Genomic DNA, 25481 nt, shown 5'->3' with positions numbered 1-25481 from the left:
CCATCCACCGATTAAACATCCACCTACAATTGAAAAACGTGTCTCTATCATTCCTACACACTTTACACCCTCACTGTAGATGCGTGTCGCGCGAAGTTTGACGCGGTCACGGCTCTTGAAAATATCGTTCGCCGCGGTTCTCTCTCTTATATCCCACGCGTCATCGACGAGGAACAATGCCGTGTACGTTCGCCAACTTCAAAGAGGGGAAAAAAAAAGAAGAAAAATAGGAGAGAAGGAAAGGTAGAGGAGAGAGAGAGAGAGAGAGAGAGAAAGGAGAAAGAGTTGGAAACTTCCGGCTGGTAAGTTCCACGTAGTACGAACAATGAAAGTTTCGATCCGCGAGACGCTGAAAAATGCAGCAGCAGCGGCGAGGCAACGGAGAGAGACCCGAGGCTTCCTTAATTTCGTATTCGCGGTGGCTACACGTTGTGCACGGGTGTCATTACGTGTCTGCCAATAGCCACGTTGTCGTAAATCACTTATGGCTTTTGTGTATCGCGTGCAAAGCCAAGGAAGCAGCTGCACGAATTCCCAGGCTCTCTTTTTCCGATGCTGCTGCTGTTGCTGCTGCTGCTGTCGGCTACGTGTGCAACTTCGAGACAAAAGGAGAACCGAGAGTGAGAGAGGAGGCTGAAAGGGCTGATGAGCAGGTGCCGCTCGGCTTCAATCGTTTTACGACTCTTGCCCTTTTTTTTTCTCTCCTCCTCCTCCTCATCCTCCTTTTTCTCCTTTTTTTCACCCTCTCTCTCTCGCTCTCTCTCTCTATCTTCTTTTTTCTTTTGCTGTCGTTACGCGATTTAATAAACTTATTCGGACCGGAAGGCCTTTTTCGGATTAGCTCCGGCCGCCAGTCTTTTTTAATATTAATTCCCTTGATTCTCTGGCAGAGAAGAGAGAGAGAGAGAGAAGGAAGGGAACTGTAATAAGGTGACTTGCAAAAGGTACAACACCTCCTCGTCGAAAACCGAAACTCCTCTCTGAACGATTGTTTTTACGTTCCAGTTTTACAGTTGAATTTTATTCTTGTTAACGTGAGCCATTGTAACGTCATTGTTGCTCGAGGATCGATTTAATCTAGTTTTAATGCAATTTCCAACTTTTTGTCGCTGGTAATTTAATAAAATTTAACGACGCAGTTTTGTTCGCTTTTAATTGTTCTAATTATACTAGAACCACGTTTCCTTCTTTCTCGTAGGGGAATGTAATAACGAAAAATATCGAATGAAAGGCTTAATTGTTATTTCGAATTGTAGGTGTAATTGGGTATTTTTGCTCGTTGAAACGATTGCGGTAGGACGTGTCGAAAACAGAGAATTATATGTACGTAATTAGACTACAAAGATGTTTCACACTTACGCATGGCATTGGTTCTGCAAGAAGTTGAATTCTTCTTTGATCCTATCGCAGGATTCTCCGACTGTGAATTTAATTTGCTGCCCGGGTTGCGGTGGACCCTGCAATAAATTTACAACGAGAACATTAATAACCGAGTAGCTAAATTAACGATCTTGTTACTTCTTCATTGTCTTAAATTTTTTTCCCCCGGAGCAAGTACTCGCCAGATATTCATCGAGTAAGTACTCGGGAGATACGGGTGAGTAATTGACTCTGTGCTCCGAAATATGTTAATTCAGTTTGTGGGGCGAAGCTCGCCACACTTATCGCGGGCTTCCTTACGAACTAATTAGGCAGAATTTTTCACTCCTTCAAATTGATATCGTTTAACTCGGAAAAAAAAGTACAATTAACGATTTCTTTCAATTTTCAACACTTCCTTCTACAATGATTTGTTAAAAATGAAAGTACCATTTTTGCAGCGAAATTAAGTTTCTGAGAAATTTTCAAAAATAATAAATTGCACTTTTAAATTTACAAAAAAAAAAAAGGACAAATTAACTATTTTATTCTTGACAATTTTTAACACTTTATTCTCGAGTTGTTTGTTGAAAATAATAAAAATGAGAAAGAAATTAGTATGAGTCTCTTTTCTGGAGCTAAATTAGGTTTCTAAAAAGTTCGAAAAAGTAGTGTGTATTGCACTTTGAAATTTTTCACAACGAACGACAAAGGTAACCTCAATTTGTGTGAAACAAAATACCATTATTTTAAATGGCTATTATTATAGAAGCGAAATGGCAGAAAAAATACGTATCAGATTTCACAGTAATAAACTACGGCTTAGTCCATGAAAGCGGCGCAATATAGCGGTTAGAATATCTAACTACATCGTGTGTGGTATCGCATTATAACGCAACAGCACGTAAAACACACAGAAACTTTGCAGTCTAAACTTTGTTCTATTAATCGTTGCCCATGTTATGCGAAAACCACCGACAGAAGATTGCATATCATTATCTTTTTAGTCGATACGCGGCTATTATGCCGATGAGAACTAAAAATCCTCACATCCGTTTTAGCTGTTTTCTGTACAGGTTTCACGAGCGCCAATAACGGCTCTCTCTCGATCGTACCTGTATCGTAAAATCATATATTCTCTTTTTAATCACCGACATTATTCGCTTATGTCAATGTATTCATAATTTCACACTAGACGACACTGTTCTTTTTCTATTCCATACCTCTAGTGTTACAATTTACTTTATGCCAAGATAGCGATAGAATTATATACCTACACTCTCAGGTTAGGTCGAATTATGAAAGTTGAAATCTAGCGAAGAAATTACGTGGCACGGTAATATTGTAAACGTAGATCCAAGTAAAAAATTTTCAATAAATATTACACGTTCTAATAATAAAAAAGGGAAAAATATAAAAGTTAACACTGCATTTACGATACGATAAAATCATCAAGATTGTGTTGACACAAGAGTGACAGTAACTATTACTACTATTATGAAATATTTATTGCTAATGTGATTAACGTAAGAAGTTACAAGAGCCATGAAAACTTAATATAGTACAGCGTAGATAATCACACGTGGTGCAACTATAACAATAATTAACCGTCGGATGATTTATGTCCCCCGTACAACCTATCCGCTCGATCATTCTCACATTCCCTATCAATATTCTGAATACAAATTGAACTTCAAATTTTCCGATACTTTGCATAACGTCATTAATACACGTCGCACAGGTGCAACAACGCTGAAACACCTTCGCGGTAACATTTTTCCAAGCCACAATGACCTGTTTGTTAAACCTATACACTTGCCGTCAACCTTCGCAACAAACGTGTTAAACCAACGCGAAATTTTCCAGCTTAAAATACCACGGCAACAAAAGCGCCACATTTCCATCCAGCAGGCCGCACGTACGAGCCCTCATTAAACCCCATTAACATTCATTATGGTCCCAATTCTTCTCCGAACTCCGGCGCTTGCGCACAAGCCATAATCGTGCTTCGCGGAAGAATTCTTGTAGCTCGAAATGGGGATAGAAGGAAAAAAAAAAGGAAGAAGGGGGAGAAATCGAAAAAGAAGAATAAACCGACGAAGATGCAAAAGAGACAAGAGAAGAAGAAGAAAGAGAGAGGAAAGGGAAGGGAGAGAACGGCAAACGGAAGCCGAGTGGTGCGCGCGATGTGAATACACGTCAATGCCATCGGTGAATAATTAATTTCACACAGCTGTTCACCGTGAAAGAGCGGAATGGATGCAGGAAGTAATGCGTTAGCTGATTCGCGGCTTCGCGAAGAAAAGGGGGGAATCAGACAGGCGTAGCGAAGAGGCGAGGCGGTGGAGCGCACCGCTGCGCTCTGGCTACACGGTAAACAGTAAAAGACATCTAAACGCCATCGGCAATCGTGCACGCGTGGATGAGCACACAATGTTGTAACGTAACGCAACGCGATAACAAGATTGCCATCAGGTGGATCTCCTCCCCTTTCTCCACAGGCCCCTAAGGACTATGCCTGAAATGCGGCGCCGCCATGTTGGATGTCCTCGTGTCTTTCGCGCGAGATATTTTTGGGGAAATTTATTTATCGTAAAAAGTGATTCGTAAGAATTTAAAATACACAGGATGTTCGATATTGGAATGACGAATTCGAAAAATTTTAATAACCTGCTTCATTCGTGATTCCAGAAGAAGTTTTATGAAATGCGGCGCCGCCATGTTGGATGTCCTCGTGTCTTTCGCGCGAGATATTTTTGGGGAAATTTATTTATCGTAAAAAGTGATTCGTAAGAATTTAAAATACACAGGATGTTCGATATTGGAATGACGAATTCGAAAAATTTTAATAACCTGCATCATTCGTGATTCGAAAAGAAATGCGGCGCCGCCATATTGGAAATACTTTTGTCTTTCGCGCGAGATTTTTTTGGGGAAATTTGTTTTCCGTAAAAAGTGATATATAGGGATTTGAAGTACGCAGGATGTTTAATATTATAATAAAAAATTCGTAAGTTTTGTTAACCTCCTTTATTTGTGATTTGAAAAGAACCTTTACGAAATGCAGCGCCGCCATATTGGTATTCCCCACGTTTCACTCCTTTCACGCGAAATCTTCAGGAAAATTGATCTATGGTAAAAAGTGACGTACACGGGTCTAAAGTACACAGGATATTCAATATTATAACGAAGAATTCGTAAATTTTAATAACCTCTTTTATTCACGGTTGGAGAAGAACTTTCACGAAATGCGGCGCCGCCATATTGGTATCCTCGTGTACTTCGCTCGCGATCTTTTTGGGAAACTTAATCTATCGTGAATGGTGATATATAGGTATCTAAAGTATCACAGTATGTTAAATCTTGGAATGAAGATTTTTTCCTTTTCACGAAACGCTCCAACATTCTCGAGCGAATTTTCATCGCGCGAGAAATACGGTGAAAACATAGAACACGATTCGGAGATAGTGTCACATATCGAATCCGTGGCAACGCGGATGCGATTTCGAGCGTTATTGAGGATTTCGCAGAACGTTCGAGATAATATGAATAGAGAAACGCGCATTATGTCTGCATGGGGAATATAGAGCCGTTCGATCAATGGAGGTTAGATGGATGGTTTGGAACGGTCGAGTTTCACGCATCGACGGAGTCTGCAAATCACAGGTTTTAAGTTTCCAACCGATATACGTGTATACATAGCACCGTCATTTTTGAAACCTTTCAGAATTTTGTTGTTCGAGAACTACATTTCCCCCGAGTGCTTGTTTAGAAGGTAGATTAAACCACTTTAACCTCCTCTTTTCTTCAATTTTAAACCTGTTACGAGTCAACCTCAGATCGAATGACAGTGAGTAAAGCACGCTATTACGCGTGTGCTTGTTTAATCAATTACTAGGTATAATTTCCTCGACAAAGAATAGAAACAGGCTACCTACTTCAAAAAAAAAAAAAAGAAAAAGAAAAGAATCTCGCAACTGATAGAACAAATAACCTCCTCCTTGCGATACTACAAGAAACTCAACGAAAAGTAAACAATTTTATTCAACGTTAGAAAATATTGATTACCTAAACACATATTTCCCGATAAGTTCGAAAAAGAATTAAAAGAAAAAAACACTGAAAAAAGAAAAAAGAAGAAATTCCATGAAAATCAACGTCTGGAATGCAAAGCGGCAAAATATTTGCGCCAGCACTCGAGACACCCCGTGTATAACTGGGGTCTTATTCGTTACATCGCTCAGCATGCGCACACGATTACACGGGGCGGCAGAGTCGAGGCCAGGTATAGTCAACATGATCTCGACTGACTGCAACGGCTCGTAGAGAGAGAGCAAGTGTTAATTACATGTTTGCGGTGTCCGCGAGGATTACACGCTACAACCGAAACTATGAACTTGTGAGGCAGCGCACACGTGTACGTGTGCGTGCAAGTGCACGTGGGTGCCCATCGGCGTGCACGTGTGAACCCTGTGAGAGAGGGTGTTCTGTTAACTACATTCGCGGTGCCCTGCCTACGCAAGCGTCGTCCTTCGGTCGACCTGTAGATCGTGTCGGATACGCTCCCCAACAACCAGAGTCACGTTAGCCGACCAGTATCTCTGTTGAACTCGTGAAAATCGATCGACGAGACAGCACCGTGTCGAAAAGACGGTTCTGGGCTAGATGTACGCGTTAAATACCGTACAATGTAGATAATCCTTCAATTCTTCGGCATTTTTCGCAACATGTTAGGTTACATTTTCGTAACAGGTGTTACTGATAGTTCAAATTGAAAAAAAATTAATTATTCGATGGATAAAATGTTTTTTTCGCTCAATGATTGTATAAAAAGTTTGATCAAAAATTCGCGTAAATTGTTGATAATCTTTCGTGATAGGTTAGGTCACGTTTCTACCACGGGTGTTCCTAAAAGTTCAAATAGCAACAAAGGGCTATCTCGTGGGCTAAAATGTTCCTTCGTTCGATTGATTCTATAAAAAGTTTGATCAAAAATTTACGTAAATTGTTGATAATCTTTCGCGATAGGTTAGGTTATGTTTTTGCAACCTAACAGTTTCTAAAAGTGCAAATTGCAACAATGGATTATTTGATGCGTAAAATGTTTCTTCGTTTAACGATTCTGTGAAAACATTGATTAAAAACAGATCACTTTCATTAGAAAAACGAAATTACCATTTTACCGATGTATCAAATTCCTCAGTTGGAATATATTCAAAAACGTGACAGGCGTAAGTCACGTCGGTGTAACAAGATTGACTGAACGCGAAAAAGAACAGAGGTGAGACACGTCAAAGAAATAACGTAAAAACATTTCTATTCGCTGTTACACAAGATTACAAATCATTACCCAGCGTTCAAGAAACTACGTTAACCTTTCTCATTCTTTCAACCGTTTTACATGCGTAACGAACGTGAATCAGATTACTCAAAGAGGATATACCGTTCCCCTCCGTAAAAGCAAACGCAAAACGAACGCTCTTTAATCGCATCAATTATTCCACGTAGCTTCATGTGACTCATCAATCTTCGCCTCGCTACGAAACGTTACGTTTCGAGCTTGAATCGAGGCGATCGTTCGCATTCGGCGCGATAATTTGCGAAACTCTCTTGATTACACCTCCCCCTCCCCCCTCCTCCTCCTCCTCCTCACGCTCTCTTTTCCCCTGTCGTTGAAAAGAAAACAAAAAGGTTGCTGATTAATCAACGTCTGCATCTCTCGGTACCGGGGCGCAACTTCTTCTCTCTCGAGTAAAGTATGTATCCTCGAGGAGACTCCGGTGAAGCAACGATGAGCATTATCGAGAGGAACAAGAAGGAAGGAAGAGAAGGCTAGCCCTCCCGAGTTATCTCGGGTTAAGCTAGAAGTGCATCGGGTACCTCCTGACCTCGATCACAATCGAGCCGTTGTAATCGAATGAACCGAGGAGAGCCTAGAGAGAACCCTCCTCTCCCTCGTCCCTTCTCCTCCACCAACCTCCTCCTTTGGTTCAGCTGTCGGCGAACTAAATCGATCGCAGAATCCATCGGAGTCCCTTTGTTCGAGATTCTTGCGGTTCTCCGATCGTCTAGTTTCAATAAAATATTGAATCCAAGCACGAAATCAAGCTTCCTGGTTAGGTGGGAGAAAGGAGGAGGAAGTAGTGATAAACGAGGAAAATCCGAACGGAACGTTCGAGCAGATTTTCGCCTGCACATCTGGTTCAGAATTATTTATACGAAGCAACGAAGGTACAAATTATTCATGGGTGATGAGAAGAGTGTCTATAGATTTCGATCCAGATAAGCCCGTAGATCTCGATTCGGTCCCATCCTGGATCCATGGTTCACGATTTTCGAGTACTCTGGATCCGTGTATCTCAATTCGGACGGTATTTGGGTCCGTAGACCAGGTAATGATCAGCATGGGTTCGCTGATCTTCGAGGACATCGACGATCTTCGAGATCCTTGGCGATGGTTCCTTCGTGTTCTAGTGGAATTATGGAACCATAGTGGTTTAGATCAAATTCTACGGACCCTGGATTATCCAAAGGAGGATCTACGGATCTAACGAGGTTCAAATTGAGGTCTGTGGACGTAGGGTTCTTTGAATCGAGGTCTAGAGATTCAGGGTCCTCTGAATCCAGATCTGTACATCGAGATCTCTAAATGGAAGACTATGAAAATTCATTAGGTTCCCCAAGATCGAGGTTTACCCTGAATAATTCAAATCGAAGCCTCTGGACTCAAGGTCCTTTGACTCGAGATCTATAGACTCGAGTCCTCTGAATCCAGATCTATAGATCCGAGTTCCTCCAAATCGAAATCTATGGAACCAGGATCCTTTAAATCGAGATCTATAGACTCTGGGTCCTCTGAATCCAGATCTACACTGTTCATTCAAAATAAGAATAACCTCGCTCTCGGACCGATTTTCGTCCGTTCTGCGCATAGACAGAGAGCGTAGCAGAGGGTAAGACAGAGAAAAACGTAGGCGGTTAAGTGGAGGTTTGGACGTTCTAGTGGTTCTAGCCCTGCCTTAGACACGTCTCATGCGCGATACGACGTTATTCTTATTTTGAACGAAGAGTAGATCCGAGTTCCTCCAAATCGAAATCTATGGAACCAGGATCCTTTAAATCGAGATCCATAGACTCTGGGTCCTCTGAATTCAGATCGGTAGATTCGACTCCCTCCAAATCGAAGCCTATAAATTTGAGTTCCCCAAAGTCGAGATTTACTCTGAATAGCTCGAAGTCCATAGATCCAAGATCCTTCAGTTTTCGATTCTCTGATCTGTTCTATTCAAATACAGCAAACACGTAATACCGATATTACCAAATCCAACACATCTGCTACCATTCGTACAGTTCACTATTCTTTCGTAATTGCTCTTTTAATTTGCATACAGTGTTATCCTTTACCCATAGACATTTTTTCTTTTTCATTCACCTTTGTTAAATACCTACATCTTCGGTACAACGTGCACACATGCACACAGCACGCGTTCTACGCAGCTTGTTGCAGCAGTTTAAACGGTTCTTAACGCAAGCGGCACTTTGCGGCTTTTAGAGCGTTTCGGCTAATGCGCTAAAATGCACTTCGTTACGCTGTGCACCGCAATGCGAACCGGCCAGCACACCGTGCATTCACTCCACACCCGCTGTGGTGGAAATAACGTATAGTTACCGACGCCGGAGATTTTCGCAATCCGGAAGCAAATTTGTCGTCGGAACTGGAATTTCCGCGGGGGAGGCGTCGCGTCGCGATAACTTCACAATACGAAGTAGATCCTGAGGAACGAACTAACCACGGACAATTACGAATACGACAAAATTTCCACAATTACCAATGAAAGAAAAAGAAAAAAGAAAACGAAATATAAAACCAACAAAACGCACTCGGTTAAATTATTATCGTTTCAAGTGATCAATTATAAAAAAGATACTGATCGTCGCTATCGGTTTATATTAGAAAACTGTTCAAAAACCGGGAAAAACATCGCGATACAATTGAACAATTATAATTAACACGTTCGTCTATCTATCGATCGGAACGATCGTTGCACGTGTACATTTGTTTTTGAAGACTCCTCCAAGTGTTATTACCGAATGCAAATATTTGCCGACCGAATCGGTGACCCAAAAATTTAATAAAAAATCCCTATCCGTCAATCTGTTAAGATACTCGCTCGATAATACCCCAAGATTGGAAGTCTTTAAAGTACAATTGAACCTCTCTTGTCTTATACACATACACGTACACACCTTTTTAATGCACTGACCGTATCAAGATGATTAAGACACACACTCTCTCTCTCTCCTCTCTCTGTCTGTTTTTCTCTCGCTGCAAATAAGATACGATCGAACGATATCGATTTTAGCCTCCGTGTTTATCAGCACGTTTTCCAGGTTTCACGACGAGTTCGTTACTTCTTTTCTTTTTTTCTCCTTCTTTAGAGGGAAGCGGTTTATCGAAGAAGTTGCGTGTTCTTTACAAGCCAAACGCGATCCACATCGAAATGTTCCAAGTTTTTATCCGCATGGAAATATTCTCGGCACGGTTTTTATCTTGTCCGTGGTTCCGCGTAAATTACCACATTCGCCATCTTTTCGACTTTTCGTTCGGCGAAAAGATAGTCAGGTTCTGCGACAGGACTTCCCCTGGGCCATTCCGCAAGATTTAAAGATAATTTTTAACCCACGTATACGTATATATCTACACGTATGTACATATTACTCTCGAACGAAATACACATTGCATCTCGCAAGGACGCAAAACGACGACGAATCATATTTTTCCCCTCGGTGCATTCGAGCGTGTATCTCGCGCGTATATGAAACTTATCGCCCGAGATAAAACTACGATAAATAGTGTGTTCACTCGAATAATAATAATAACAACAACAGTGTCACAGGCTATTTATTTTAACGGAGATCTGGATTTCGTCGAAGGGGAACGGTAGATCTTTTCTAACAGCACGTGAGAAAATGATTTTATCGAATGGTTTTATGAACGAACTGAACGAGACCGAACGACGTTCCTACGGTCAACGTAGACCGACGATGGAAGAAACCTGTGGCCCCCTCGTTTTATTACAGTCAATCTTAACTCCAGCGCAAACAAGGACACTCTGGTGACCGATATTGAAGCCACGACTTGCCAACGCTTATCGGCCACTCACGATTTTAAGGCTGTCGTCTTTCTTTCTTCTTTTTTTTTTCCCCCATCCTAAAAATACATCGTTAATGCTGTTATTAAGTAGCTTGATACCGTGAGCACCCGATATCGCCTCCACACGGGATATCTTTCGCGATGATATATTTAGCAGATAAAAGCTGCGAGCACTCAAGAGGAAGTTCTCGCTTTGCTCTGCGAGTAGACTACGTAAACAGATTGCTTAAAACAAACAGCTTTATTCTAATACGCGTTCAACTTGCTATCAACAAATATACGAGGTTGGACGGTAACGTTCGTTTCAGAAGAATTCGTGTTTTAACGTTCGATTATCTTTCGAAATAATTCTGAATCGTCGGTGAAAAAATAATGTAAAATAAAATCTTTTCAATTTTAAACAGTTTTGCACGGTTTCTGTATTATTCAATTTTTCTCATCCTCTGTTTTTAAATATTTTTCAAAATCATTCGAGATATAAGAGAATTTAATATTATACCGAAACTCGTGTAACGGTTCTTCGATAATCTCTTCTGTCCCAAATTCTGCTGTAAACGTACGTTATTAAAAAATTTAATATCTCCGTATAATGGTTAGAAACGCATCATTAGAGCTGTCGTACAATTTCTACCGTGTACAATCAAAAGGAAGAAAAAAGCACACGACCTGTCCCACTTACATTAGCCATCATCCACCGCAATACAATTCTAACTTGAGACAGCACCTCGTACATATTGCGACATCCTGTACTAATCCTCGCCGCTGTACTCCGAAATTAGCCTTCGAGTAGGAAACCGCAGGATTCTGCGCTCGATACCGCCAGGCAATCGCGAAAGAATCCAATCTCTTGTCTTCCATCGAGACACGCAGGCTAAACCAGTAACCAGATCGAGAATTTTCTTTTCCCGCTGCGGAGTCGCGGTTATTCGTAATCCCGCTCTAGAAATTCCTGATATTCCCATCCCCGACCACCTCTCATATATTCACACACAGGGTGTCGAAGTAGAACCCGTTCTAACTTTCCAGTAAATCGAATTCACAAGTGTAACGGATGAAAGCGTTTCTCAGTGTGCGAACTGAAAATTTTCGAGCACAGCTATGGCGTGGCTTTTGTATTTCTCAATTTCCCGAGAAAGAAAAATGCCTCAGAAAAATTTTCTTCCGCGTTCTCCAAGTATTTTTGCGCCAAGCGGATTACAGTTTTGCGAAACACCCTCTATATATCTGTTTCTGGGGTCAGAGTTTCACTGTTACCATTCGTCATGGCACTTCTATACTGTCCAATTTTCCCGAAAACGAAGCATCCTCCCAGAAAAATTCTCTTCCTTCACGTATTGTTGCGCCAAAGGAATTACAGTTTTGCGGAGCACCCTGTATATATCTCTTCGGGTCGGAGTATCATTAAAATCGCTCGACCTTACTACGGAGCAAAGTACACGGATGGTGTCGTCCTCTCGGCGCGAGGGTCTGCGGTCAGAGGTTACGCTGGGTAGTTGCTAAATTCTCGAGATGGTGGAGCCGTGTCCGCTCGCGATAGAGAGAGAGGACAGTGTTGGGCGAGAGACGGAACGGCGAAAGGTCGGGAGGGAAAAGGAGGTACGCTGGCGTGAGAGAGAGCGGCTGAAATTGCGGAGAAAGAGGGGCAAAGGTGGCCACGGATGAGGGAAGTTGCGGTTCCCGTGGTCGCCGCGGTTGCGGCTTAGGCAAATTGAGATAGTTCGCAAACCACCGACCAGCTGACCTAACCGTCAGGCCAGGATGCTGGCGGGCCGCGGCTCCTGGGAGAATTTCGCAGTTCAAAAGGAACGGTGCGGTGAACGTTGGCCGAGGAGAGCTCGTTTTCGATAGCGAGAGAACTGGTGCCGCCCGTGCTGTGTGCTGCGGTCGACACGCGGCAAAAAAATTCGCCGGCGGATCTCCGTGTTCACGCAAAATCGGCCGATTCGCGGAAATGTTTCCCCTCTGAAACGAATCGACCGTTCCTGTACGATCGATAGGCGGGTGGGGGAAAAAATTCCCCTTGGCAAAAGCCAGCGAGAGAGTTCCGTGAATCCGTTCGGAGTATTTCTGTTACCGTGAATGCTTCTTTGTAGCGGAGAAGAATGGTTTTGGAAAAATTGAGGTCGACATAATTGTTCGCGAATTGGTGGTTCCTTTGTGATACTGTAGGCTGTAGTTTTAGTATTCCGTTTGGCGAGATTTTTGTGAAAATAAGAAGACCGAGAAGGACTATGTTCGAAAAAATGGTAGAATGGTGGAATAGAACTGTGATACACAAGTACGTTGTAAAGGGTTAGAAAAGTTCAGCTGGAAATATGTTTGCCATTGGTTTTTCCCCGTGGAAAACATCTGGTGAAATAATTCTGTGTTTCGTGTTCCCTATAGTTAAGCCATTAGCAGTTTGGAACGAAACGTGGAATTTCCAAGTTGGTTTTTCCAACAGCTGTAAAGTAACGAGAGATTTGAAGTACCTACAGATAGTTAGAAATATGTGAGAATAATTGTTAATTTCTACTAAATAATTGATTATCTTTTTATTTTTTTACCCGAAATGTAGCACACTTTTCTAGAAGTATATTACAACCGATAGCGATGCTCTAGATTTACAGATCGCTTTGTACATGTAACAACCGGCAGTTTACACGTTTTTCATAAATAGATATTAGAAATCACAAGTCTTAACTTGATAAACCGCAATCAACATTATCAGCGGGTATTAAATTTACCGAGTCATCGAAAATATCGTCGTGATATCAGGGCTACGAAAATCATATCCGGGAAACATTGTTCTACAAACACCGTAAATCGATCTTGATCGCCTATCGCTTATCTCGAGTACGTCCTTTGGATGGCCGTATCGATAAGAGGAGTACAACTTTCGACTCAGCGTTTCGAATTAATATCTACCGTATAGAATATCCAATGATCGTTGCTCCATTAATGATTTTCTATTATTAAACTAACTTCAAGATACAAAGGTAGATATACAACCTTAAAAGAAAATATAAAAAATCAACAGAACGCAATTCACATAGTAAGTACAACGTGACCATCGAACCGAAATTTATCTATACTCCAGACTTGAATCAAACGTGCACACGAACCAACTTAAACCATCTATCATACCGAACCTTATTTCAAAGCTAACACCGATACCGAGAGACAGAAAGAAATCGAACTCCAAACACCATTTCCTCCCAGGAGTCCAAACCCACTTGTCATCGAAACGCGACGAATCGGACACACGCGAACGGATGCACGAAATTCGATCGATTCATAATGAAACGCGCGTTTACCATTTCGAAACCGGCGCACCATCACGGTACGGTGCAACATTACACACGTCTACGACAGAGAGTAAGCTCGCGCGACAAAGAGAGAGAGAGAGAGGGGGAGGGAGGGAGAGCGAGCTGCAATTACAAACGGGGCCTGCTGGTATCAGCAGCGTCGATCAAAACGGCTGAGCGCCACTGGCAGTAGGTAAACAGTACTGTATTGTATTTGTGTGCTTAGCCCGGCAAATATTAGCCACCATATCGCTTATGGTGCTTGTTGAGCGAGGGTGATGGTCGATAGTTTCCTCGGTGGGAGGCGGTGAAGAGGCTTCGTTCGTGAGCGTTCGGTGCGCGCGCGCGCGCAGGCTTAGGCGCGTACATAAGCACGCAATACGCATGTCGACAGGGCTGCCGGTGCGGTGTGTGATTCGTGGCTGAGTGTGTTTGTCCATCCGTCCATATAGGCCTGTTTGTCCTTGCTCTCCTTGTTTGAAGAACGTCGGGATCCCGGTCTGTGCAAACTCCTCATTATTGCGAACAATGTACACAGGGTATAGCGCGTGCGTGCTTGCGTTTCCGCGCCCTCGTGTACTCGCTCGCTTTCGGTCGCCCGAGCGTGCGCGAACGCTCACGATCGCTGGAATTCTCACCGATTGCGTATATCACACACGCGCGCGCGCGCACGTATGCGCACTGGGTGTTTCAAAGGTGAACGATCGAAACTTACCGATACGTACGTACACCATGGATGGAAGTGAGGAAAAATTATTGCACAGGGTGTTTCAAAGTTAAACGATCGAAACTTATTAGTGGAAATAAGGAAAAAATATTGTACAGGGTGTTTCATAAGTTAAAAATCAACAGAACGCAATTCACATAGTAAGTACAACGTGACCATCGAACCGAAATTTATCTATACTCCAGACTTGAATCAAACGTGCACACGAACCAACCTAAACCATCTATCATACCGAACCTTATTTCAAAGCTAACACCGATACCGAGAGACAGAAAGAAATCGAACTCCAAACACCATTTCCTCCCAGGAGTCCAAACCCACTTGTCATCGAAACGCGACGAATCGGACACACGCGAACGGATGCACGAAATTCGATCGATTCATAATGAAACGCGCGTTTACCATTTCGAAACCGGCGCACCATCACGGTACGGTGCAACATTACACACGTCTACGACAGAGAGTAAGCTCGCGCGACAAAGAGAGAGAGAGAGAGGGGGAGGGAGGGAGAGCGAGCTGCAATTACAAACGGGGCCTGCTGGTATCAGCAGCGTCGATCAAAACGGCTGAGCGCCACTGGCAGTAGGTAAACAGTACTGTATTGTATTTGTGTGCTTAGCCCGGCAAATATTAGCCACCATATCGCTTATGGTGCTTGTTGAGCGAGGGTGATGGTCGATAGTTTCCTCGGTGGGAGGCGGTGAAGAGGCTTCGTTCGTGAGCGTTCGGTGCGCGCGCGCGCGCAGGCTTAGGCGCGTACATAAGCACGCAATACGCATGTCGACAGGGCTGCCGGTGCGGTGTGTGATTCGTGGCTGAGTGTGTTTGTCCATCCGTCCATATAGGCCTGTTTGTCCTTGCTCTCCTTGTTTGAAGAACGTCGGGATCCCGGTCTGTGCAAACTCCTCATTATTGCGAACAATGTACACAGGGTATAGCGCGTGCGTGCTTGCGTTTCCGCGCCCTCGTGTACTCGCTCGCTTTCGGTCGCCCGAGCGTGCGCGAACGCTCACGATCGCTGGAATTCTCACCGATTGCGTATATCACACACGCGCGCGCGCGCACGTATGCGCACTGGGTGTTTCAAAGGTGAACGATCGAAACTTACCGATACGTACGTACACCATGGATGGAAGTGAGGAAAAATTATTGCACAGGGTGTTTCAAAGTTAAACGATCGAAACTTATTAGTGGAAATAAGGAAAAAATATTGTACAGGGTGTTTCATAAGTTTTCGTTCAAACTTTACCAGTGTGTTCGTACGAAGAAAATGAGAGGAATATTAACATAGGCCCCAAAATGCTCTGTTAAAAAGTTAGAGCAATATAAAATGTACAGGGTGCACTGTCGTGTATTTCTGTACATCGTAGAGTTAAATTTACTGGAATCTCGATTTCGTTCTGACTCTATCTATAATAATTTCGTGGAACGTTGATTTAATTCTGCAAATACAGATTACATCAACGCAGAATGTTCCATTTATAAGGTTTTTCGCTCGTAATTCTCATTAGGTGTAACTTTTTCATAAAGCGTTTATCCGACCATGTTCATACGACATTTTCGCCTTATTTTTAACCGCAGTACACACTGGCAAAATTTTATACGAAAATCTGCCGGACACCCTGTACATGTATATACGTGTGAATAGTATACCTGTACGAATAGCGTGAACCATTCACCGTATATACACGTATGTACGTAGGTATATAATCGAGGGCGCGATCGAATTTTTTTTTCGCGACCCGGTAAAAACGCTCGTCCTCCACCCCCGCGTTCAACGCTGATTGCACACAGAGGCTCGAGTGTTCTCGTTGGCTTCGATTGCGCTCGTTTAGCCGGCGAGAGCATAAAACCGCGAATCAACGCGCGCCACGGTACGAGATTGCGTTAAGAAAAAGGATTCGATGACGCGTGAAACGCGATCACTGATTCGCCTCGATTTTTCCAATACTGTTCAATTCCACCGGTACGATTAAACAGCACCTAGGTGTATACACACATTTTTAATACGTACGTTAAATCTAACTGTACCTAACCCCCTTCCTCTCGTCGTACCGGCACAGAGAGTCACGACGAATCACTCTATACGCTCAATTGTAACCGTCTATCTCGATGCACGCTGTACACATACAAAAGAACGCGGAGAAGTCTATTAAAGGTAAAATGACGCGCGGATGATGACGCGTACTGCCCGCGATTAAGCACCTGAAAAGTTTGAAAGTTCGAACACGTCCAACGGTTCGAGGCTTCGTCGTCGATTCTTCGACGACCTGTTAATGCCGGGCACGATTTTAATTTGTAATCAGGACTCGACGTACGAAATAAGTAATCGATACGCGTTCGTTTAGTTGACGACGAACAGAGGAGGCCTCTTCTCGCAGTGAAACAGAGACTCGGCTACTTTCCAGAGACCGAAACACGAGCGCCTCTATACCTAAATACACCGTGCACCACCAGGGCAACGAAGACTCGTAACGAAGGCATTTTAATGGTGACGAGGGTCCAAGTACCATTTCCCGAATTCGGCCATTAACGCGGAAATTGACGGCAGTTTTAGGGCGGACCGTCCCAAATTGCCCGGAGCCCTTCAATTTCGTAGTCGATTCCGTCCCCTTCGCAATAATCCACACCGGGCCGGTGTAGGAAATTTCTGTAGGGAGAAGGCAGGCGGCGGAGCTATTCATGCCACAACCCTGTTGTTCTCACCTACTCACCGGTCTGCTTAAAACTTCCAGTTTCTTCCCTAATTATACGAGGAACAGGGTCGGGCCCCGGGATTCGAGAATGGTAGGTGCGCGACAAACGAGAAGAGGAGAGACGGCTTCGTCGTTATTTCAACGCGCCGAGAGCCTGCCAACTTCTCTTGTATTTTTATCGTGAGAATGGTGATTTTGTTCGTTTAACGAAGTACGGGTTCGATATTACGGGGAGAGAGAATAATGATCGGTTGATCAGGTTACCGAATTATCATTTTTGGTGGAAGTATTATGATCTACATCGTCGAGGAATCCTTCCTTTTTCGGACGTGTTCGTGAATACGTGTTATTAACATACGGTATCGGTGATCTGACAAATTTTTCATATAAACTGTGTTCGTGTAATTTCGCAAATAAGGGTGAGATATAGTTTTCTTTTGCTTGTTTTTTTGTTTTCTTTCTTAAAAGAATTGTTCGAAAATAATTTATTTAGAATTATTCAAAGCACTCTAAATGGAAATTTGTAATTATTTAGATTCGTCTACACTTGGTAGACACTTAAAATTATGTTTTTTTTTTTCTTTTTTAATGGAAGGTTTTAGTATTCTTTTATTCACTTTTTTCTAATTTCACCTATTAATTAATGTACGGATTTATTACGTGAAAGTATTATTTTCAAATATACTTATAGTGAAATTTGTTTAGTGATTTAACCTAAATTCGAAGATTATTTGAGGATAGAGAAATCTACGTTCGTCATCTTGTCTAGCACGCATTCGACTAATTATTTTTCTTCCTACATGTGTAGCAAGTGAGTTTAAAATAAGCACTCATCGTTGCACAGATGGGCGCGTGTGGGATACGCGAATGATAAATGAGAGGATGAGTGTGAACAGCGATAATTGTGGACCGATTACGTGCAGTTAACTAGAGAACGCGTCGGAACGGTTTCGCGACAGGGATTAAAAGTAAAACAACTGTGTACGTTTAAATGTGCAAAACGACGAGACATGATTTTTCGTGAAAGTGACAAGCATTTCTACTCAACATCCTGAGGATTAAGAAAACCGAAAAAAAGTGACATTTCATCGTACGCTAAAAACGACATTGCGCATTTTGCAATGTTGTATAATGGAACAAATCGTGTTTCCCCGGAATCACGATTACCACATTCGCGATAGTTAATCAACGCGTGAAATAAAAAGCTCGCTAAGCTATTTCTTCGAATTAATCACATTATCGAGGAAAATTTTAGAAAAAGATTACACGTTCAGCGTGTCACGTGGTTCGATCATGAGCAGCGCAAACACAGGCGAGAAATGAGTAAATTCTGAATAGAACTGAATCTCGTCTATTCAAGTTGCAACTTGAGAAAGAAAATTAATCCTCTTTTTCTTCGACATCGCTAACGAATAAAAATATTGTCGTTTGAAATTATCAATGAAATATCAATTGGAGAAAAAAAAAAACAGCACCCCTCGAGGAACAAGTTCAACAGAATTGAACGTGCCAAAGATAAGATAGTGGAAATTATCAGCAACGCCCAATTTCGAATGCGAGAGCTTATTAGCCCGCAACGTGAGAACTAATTCCACCGAGGATCATTCATCAGGCAGGCAAGGCCTGGTTAGAAGCCTGGGCGTCAACAAATATTTGACAAAGTGGATCGCAAACAATACGAGAGATTTCCTTCTTTCTTTCTTTTCTCTTTCTTTCTCCGTCTATTGCCCCCCGGGTACCTCGCGAAAGAAGAAGTGTCGAGCGCATAATATCGGCAATTTCTAACTAAACGGCCGCTCTATGGAGCGTGGAAGAGGACCCACGGGTCTATGAACAATGAGGCGATCTTAAGGACTCGTCGGAAGAGGGCTTTGTCCAACATGTTCCACCAAGGACTCCGGCTGACAATGGTGCTCTTGATTCCAACGTTTCGCTGCCCCTTACAAATTAGTCCGTATTATCGTGCCAACAATGCGGTTACTTCTCCGTTTTCTGGCGCACCCTAACCGAGCAGGCGCGTTCAAAAGTGCCAAAATATCTTTCATGGAAATAAGAGGAGCAAAAGCGACTAGGTTTAAAGAGAAATGTAAAACGGTTGAGAGGACAAGTGGTTTACGAGAGAGGTAAATTGTTACGTTAACCCTTTGAGTATTCTGGTTGAACTCGATATTATAATTTTATTGTATTTTTGACAAGTTCACTGTAACAAGTTGAACTTAAGTTTAACTGCTTTAACTTCAGTTTAAAGTTTCACTGCTATTAGGCGTCTGCTCGCATTTCTCTCTAATCGTTGGCGGTCACCCATCTTAACATTAGTCGCGAGGAACGGGAGCTTGACTTGAAAAGCTACCGACGAGTCACCCTACCCACTCCCCAGTTCTCCCAGGATAGAAAAAACTGCATTCTTATATTATTTAAAGTCAGAATAATTATAGTAAATTTACTACGATCATTGGACATGAAATAGTCACTTCTAACTCACACGGCGTTATAAACGGTTAAATTAAAACCTAGAACTGAATCGAAATGTTATACGATCGAATAAAATCTCGAGAATAAATTCAATTATCTCGATGAACCACTTTTGCATGTTATTCAAGGAAGAACAGTATCGTACACACGACAACCGACAACTCAAAATTTACGAGCACGTGGACAACTCTTCACTTTTCTTCTTTTCCCTTCCCTTGCTTTCCTCGCACGATCCTTCGTTTTTCCGATATCAATGCCAGGACCAATACTTCGGAGGACACGGATTCTTCAGTATACGTGAAATTTCGCATCGGACTCAATCTCGGCTTCTTTATCTCTTCTATAAAATAACGATTACCTCGTCTCACTTCGGTCGTGATCGGTAAACACAGGTCCAAAACCATTTTCTGTCTTGAAAATTCTCAATCGTACCGGATACCTCTGCTTCCCTTCCATTCGCCGCTGCTTTTGTAATATCTTCTCTTCTCCCGCGTAGGCGAACACGTTCCTACCTGTGACTTTCTTCTAAATCCCGTCTTCGCTTCGGACAATTTACCCCTTGCAGTTTTCCATGTTTCTTTGACCGAGGGGAGCGGTTACTCGATTCGTGCTCTGCAAACACGCAGACAGTTTCTCTTTCTAATGGTTCCTCTTTTCAAAGAGCTACTTTTACACGATGCTCGACTTTTTAGATCCTTCGACGATGCAGACGCTGCCTAGAAACGTTTCTTCCCATCCTCTCGACGAAGACGAACGATCGCACGTCTTTGACGACGATTTGCAAGTATCATTGGACAATCTGCCGACGAACATTTTGGTCTTCGAAATTTTCGATCTCGATGCTTCGGTTTTTCCCTCGATTCCTCGTAGATACTGTACGAGCAGAATTGTTCAGTGGACACTTTTTGTAACGCCGTTTCGATTTCTTCTTTTCGAACCAGTGCACAGATTTTGGTTGCGATGGATCAGGCTGATTCATCCAAGGTGTCAGACGAATTACAATCGTCTTTGGATGACTTAAAAACCTTCGTGTTCTCGGATCTTCCAACGTCGTTCGGTTTGAACACTTTGCAACTATGTTTTTGTACGTAGCGCCTTGGCGCCTATAGGCGTTCTGAATATTTTCTCGAGCTGTGTCCTTCGCTCCTATAGGCGTTCTGAATATTTTCCCGCGCTGTTCCCTCTTTGCACACTTTCACCTTAATTCAGTCCCTAATTCTCGCCCTTTACACACTTCCACCTTAATTCAGTAAAAGCAATTTAAAAGCGATAAATTTTAAATTTTTATTTCAAAATTAAAAAAAAATTTTAAAACCGCGATTGAACTGTCGTCCATCGCGGGGCACGTCGCGTACTAAAATGTGCTACAGCGAAAAATTAATGGTTAAAAAAAACCACAGTACGGGTAAATTAAAATTTGTACAATCTCGACAGCGTTAAAATACCGACACACGCTGTATCAAATGAAGATTCCATACACAGACGTCGGTGTTGCATCATTTTCTCGAAGCGATGAGAAACTTTGCTCCGACAAGACTGTTTCGACGGATTGTCACGGGTCAGAAGAGGTAGCCAAGGGGAATCGTTCTTAATCACGCCGATACAAAGTCTCGCTGGTAACCTCAGCGAACCTGCACCGCAATAAACTAATGACTGACCCAAGATTGTCAGCCACGACGTAATTCGTCGTGACTCTTTTACGTTATTTTCCAACTCATGCTAAAAGACACTGTGTGTGTGTGTGTGTGTGCGCGCGTCTGTTTCTTACAACTCGAGGAGAGACGATTACACTGAAACGGGTGTTTCAATGATACGCTTAATTGCCACGAAGAAGTGCACATCTGTCTTGTCTTTCGAGTGGAACTTTTAATTCCAATGAAACGTGTGTCTGCGTGCATGTGTGCTCGTCGAATGTACGTGTTCGATTGATTAAATTCGTACCGTGAAATAATGAGCAGAGAGGAGGAGGAGGAGAGATGAAGAGGGAAAAGTTGCGCGTTTTTGGAGGGTTATTAGTGCTACACGGTGCGGTGTTGGTTTGATAATGTGGCTGTTCCGGGCGAATGCAGCCTGTTTTGTGTATTTTGCAACAATTACAGCCAAGGGATTTGCTCGGCGGCCGATTTCTCGGTGGACCTGTCTACGTTGAACGAGCGCAGCAGCACCACGCTTGCCCGCAACCACCGATTAACAATGAATTTTTGAGTCCACCGTAGGACAGTCCGTCGCGGTGCGCTGAATGCAAATAAATTTAATTAAACTCATTAACGAATTTAATTAGAGAGCAAAAATGAGTGGCAAATTGGAGCAAACATTTGCTCCGCGGACGGTGACTCATTTTTCGAGTTGATTCACCGGAATAATCATCGGGAATCAATATTTCCCCCTCTCTCACAATTGAAAGCAGCGAAATAGGGTTACTTGAACGTTCTCGTTATCGCGTGCGAGAGAAGAAAAAAGAATTATCCAACGAATTCGTCGAATTTCTTACTTTCTCTCTCGCGTCGTTCAAAAAATCTCAAGATTCTGCTATTTATAAGCGATGTATTAAAGATTGCAAGAAAAAAAGAAAGGGGATGGTATCGCGGGGTATCGCGAAGAAACACGATAACTCTGGTATCGTAGACGATATCCTCGGTTCTTTTTTTCGGCGATCGCGAGCCGAATTTCCAGACGTGTTACGAAAAGAGCCACTTTAGATATTCGCCGATACGTCAACGGCGACCACAAACACGCAGATATATACCTATGTATACATCTGTACGCGATGTGTGCGCGCCGGTTTTATTCGCAGAGGAACAAATTCGTGTCGAGATATCACAGCGATAAGCATGCAATCGCTCTACGCTCGACTTTTCGTCTCGAGTATTCAAAAGTCTCCGTTCGACGCGTATCCTCTCCAACGCGAATGAAAATGCACCTTTAGCATCCCGGGAAATATTCCCGTGGCCGAGTTTGTCGAGGATTTGCGTCATCCTGTTCTGAAATTTTTAGACAAAACCGTATCGTCGTGAAGCACATATACGCGCATGTACATACATATATACGTGCTTTCGAATACTCCTCTTTCACGTTTACGACACGTACAAGACAGTCGTACGTCAATAAAGGCATTCCGCGCGGAACGTGATTTATTCGGAGCAATATCGGAGGGAATGACGCGCAGATTCCCGCGATATTTCACTGGAAATCATTCTTTTCAAGTTATCTTCAACACGAGCTATATAAGACGTGACTGATCGCGGTCGTAAAAAATGAATGCGAGAAATCGAGCTCGAAAATTTGAGAATGTGACATCGTGACTTTTTAGAACGAACGTCTGTCTATAAATAATGTATATTCTTCCTTCTCTTTCCAACCACACCGACGAGATTTTTACTTGGTCCTAATGTATTGTTCAAATAGTCGAAGAAAAATTTTTCGACGAGATTTAACGTGATAATTTGGCGAATCTTTGGCTAAACTTCGTATCTGTATACACAGCGAAGAAACACAAAAGTGAATACTGTTTAAGCTAATTGTCGGGAATAGAAAATTTATTATACTTAGTAGGTATAATAATATTTGAACAGGCTATCTACCTTCTGGAGTAAGTTAAAGATTTTCACATGGTGAATTCTGTACCGAGCCATAAACTGTTATTTGTATAGGCGATATCATACCTAATTGTTTTATATAATGTAACCTATATCTAACGTTTACCTAGATCACTGAATTTATCTTCACCGTTATATATAACCTGCTTAATGTTTGTTAATTACCACCTGGTAGAAATCCATTTAAACTTATCGTATTAATTCGCTAATTTATCTCCATCAATTCGTCTGTCCAAACACAAGGAACGCCGTGCAACACTGAAATCGGCGTTTGAACATTTCCCGCTATCGGAAACTTCGAATAAAAATTCTCTCGTCGAAGCGAAATTCCGGTAAAAATGTGAAAACCACTCGGCACACACCGCTATCGCCATTATTTTCCATTCGAATGGCAAACAAGGCGAGCTAAGCTCGATCTCAATCTCGGACTGTACAATTTCGATAACCTTTTAACATCGAAACCATCCGGCACGGTAAGTTTACCAGAGAACAGTTTCACGGAATTCCACCGGTGAAAAAAGAAAACTCCACCGTTCGATTGTCCGACCGCAAACGTTCCAACGACGGCGGAGGTGGTTCGAAATCCCTGTGTGAGCCGTGGTTCAAGTAGTCCTCCCGGAAACACCGGGTCGATCCTAACGATCGATCCCGTCTGGAAGTTTAAAGTATCGTCTGGAGGACGACGGAACGAAGGAGGAGGCGGTGAAAAGGGGGGCGTAGGGGTCGCTGTTAAAACTTTCCGCCTGGAGTTTCGTAATGATCGGCGAGCCAGTTTGTCCGGAAATAATATTTGTACAGCTTGTACGTAAACAACCCTGGCGGCCCTCCAGAGTGCCAATAACACCGCCTGTGTCAACTCGGTCAAGTACCAGCCCGCTGAAATGAGTCGCGATGTGAGAAGCAGAAGAAAGGTGTAACTCTTCGAGCTTCGAGAAAGAGCTAGGGCGGTGGTCCGTGTATACGCGTCAGGAGACTTCCTCCTCTCTCTCACTCTCTCTTTATCCCCCCCCGCCCTTACCCTCTTGCTTTCACGACCGCGATAAACTCGCTACGGCGTCGTTGACTAACGACGCGAAATTCCGTTCGGTCGTTTGCGTTCCATGCAAATTAGTAATTCCCGAAAGGCTTTTAGCGCCTTCAAGAGCGGAGAGCTTGTTTGGGCGTCGTTTAAACGACGAGGATCGAAGACGAGGAAGATTCGATTGATCCCTGGAGAACGGAAGTTGTGAACCTTACGTTTTTTTTTCAGAACCATTGACGCAGGATTAAGAATTTTTGTAGGAATGTACCGCGAGAGAGATGCGTGAGAGAGAAGAGACGTCAGGTTAGGAGTTTAAGAAATTTGGGGAACGGTGCTTTGAATAACGATAGAGACGGTACTAAATGTCCAAGTTGACACGATTCATTTGCGAAGCGTTAAGAAAGTGTTTGTACGTGCCTCCAAAGAAGCATTAGCACCGTCTAAAACGGCGTTCAATTATTTATCCCAATTTTACACCACCACCGGGAGAATCGACATTTATATTCTAATTCTGTTAACGGTGTACTCCTAATCGAACCACTTAGTCTAAGAATATTAAAACTCTGCTCACACTGTTACCTATTCTATACGAAAGAAGCGAGTACGAAATAATGTACAAAACGGAATCAAGTTCACCTGTCGTAGTTTCTTGAATAATTAGCGATTAACAGGTCAGCCGTTGCGGGATATTAAACAGCGACGATAACAACGACAGAAACATGGAAATGAAACGTCCTTAAAAACATCGTTCCATCTAAATCTCTCGTATCCACCTCTGCTGCTCGTCGACGTCGTCCCGCGTTCGATATAACGCGAGTAGCGTGTAACGATAAATTATCGCGAAACGATTCGCAACAAAAACGAAAGCGACGCAACGTCAACCGGAAAAGAACGAGCTTGCCGCTCTCCTCCCGGACGCACGCAACTCGATCCACACCCAACACACACCGATATCCACGGATCCAACGCGGAATGGAGGCGCGGAGCTATTTGCACGTCGCGAGATTTATAATGCGCGCCAATTACACGTAACACGCTTCGCTCATTCCGCGGTGTAATTCATCCCGTGTAATTACCAATGCATATTGCGGTCTCTGCGGAAGCTCGCGAGCGTGCGGACCGCGAATTTCGTGCTATCGTACTTCGAACCCCTTTATTCGCCCCACTCC

General features: G+C 42.9%; 1 protein-coding gene across 1 annotated transcript in view; it reads right to left on the bottom strand.

Moving 5' to 3' along the window:
* LOC108578734 (protein groucho-like) overlaps nt 1–25481 on the bottom strand; it is a 63773-nt gene that overhangs the window by 33503 nt on the left and 4789 nt on the right. The window contains exon 2 of the mRNA XM_017942111.1: nt 1360–1457. Coding sequence (XP_017797600.1) covers nt 1360–1457 — 98 coding nt within the window. The remainder of the gene's footprint in view (nt 1–1359; nt 1458–25481) is intronic.

This window comes from Habropoda laboriosa, unplaced genomic scaffold (genome assembly GCF_001263275.1).
Source record: "Habropoda laboriosa isolate 0110345459 unplaced genomic scaffold, ASM126327v1 scaffold28, whole genome shotgun sequence".
NCBI classification, from domain to species: domain Eukaryota; kingdom Metazoa; phylum Arthropoda; class Insecta; order Hymenoptera; family Apidae; genus Habropoda; species Habropoda laboriosa.
Note: the sequence above shows the minus strand (reverse complement) of the source record. Positions and strands in the feature narration are given on the sequence as shown.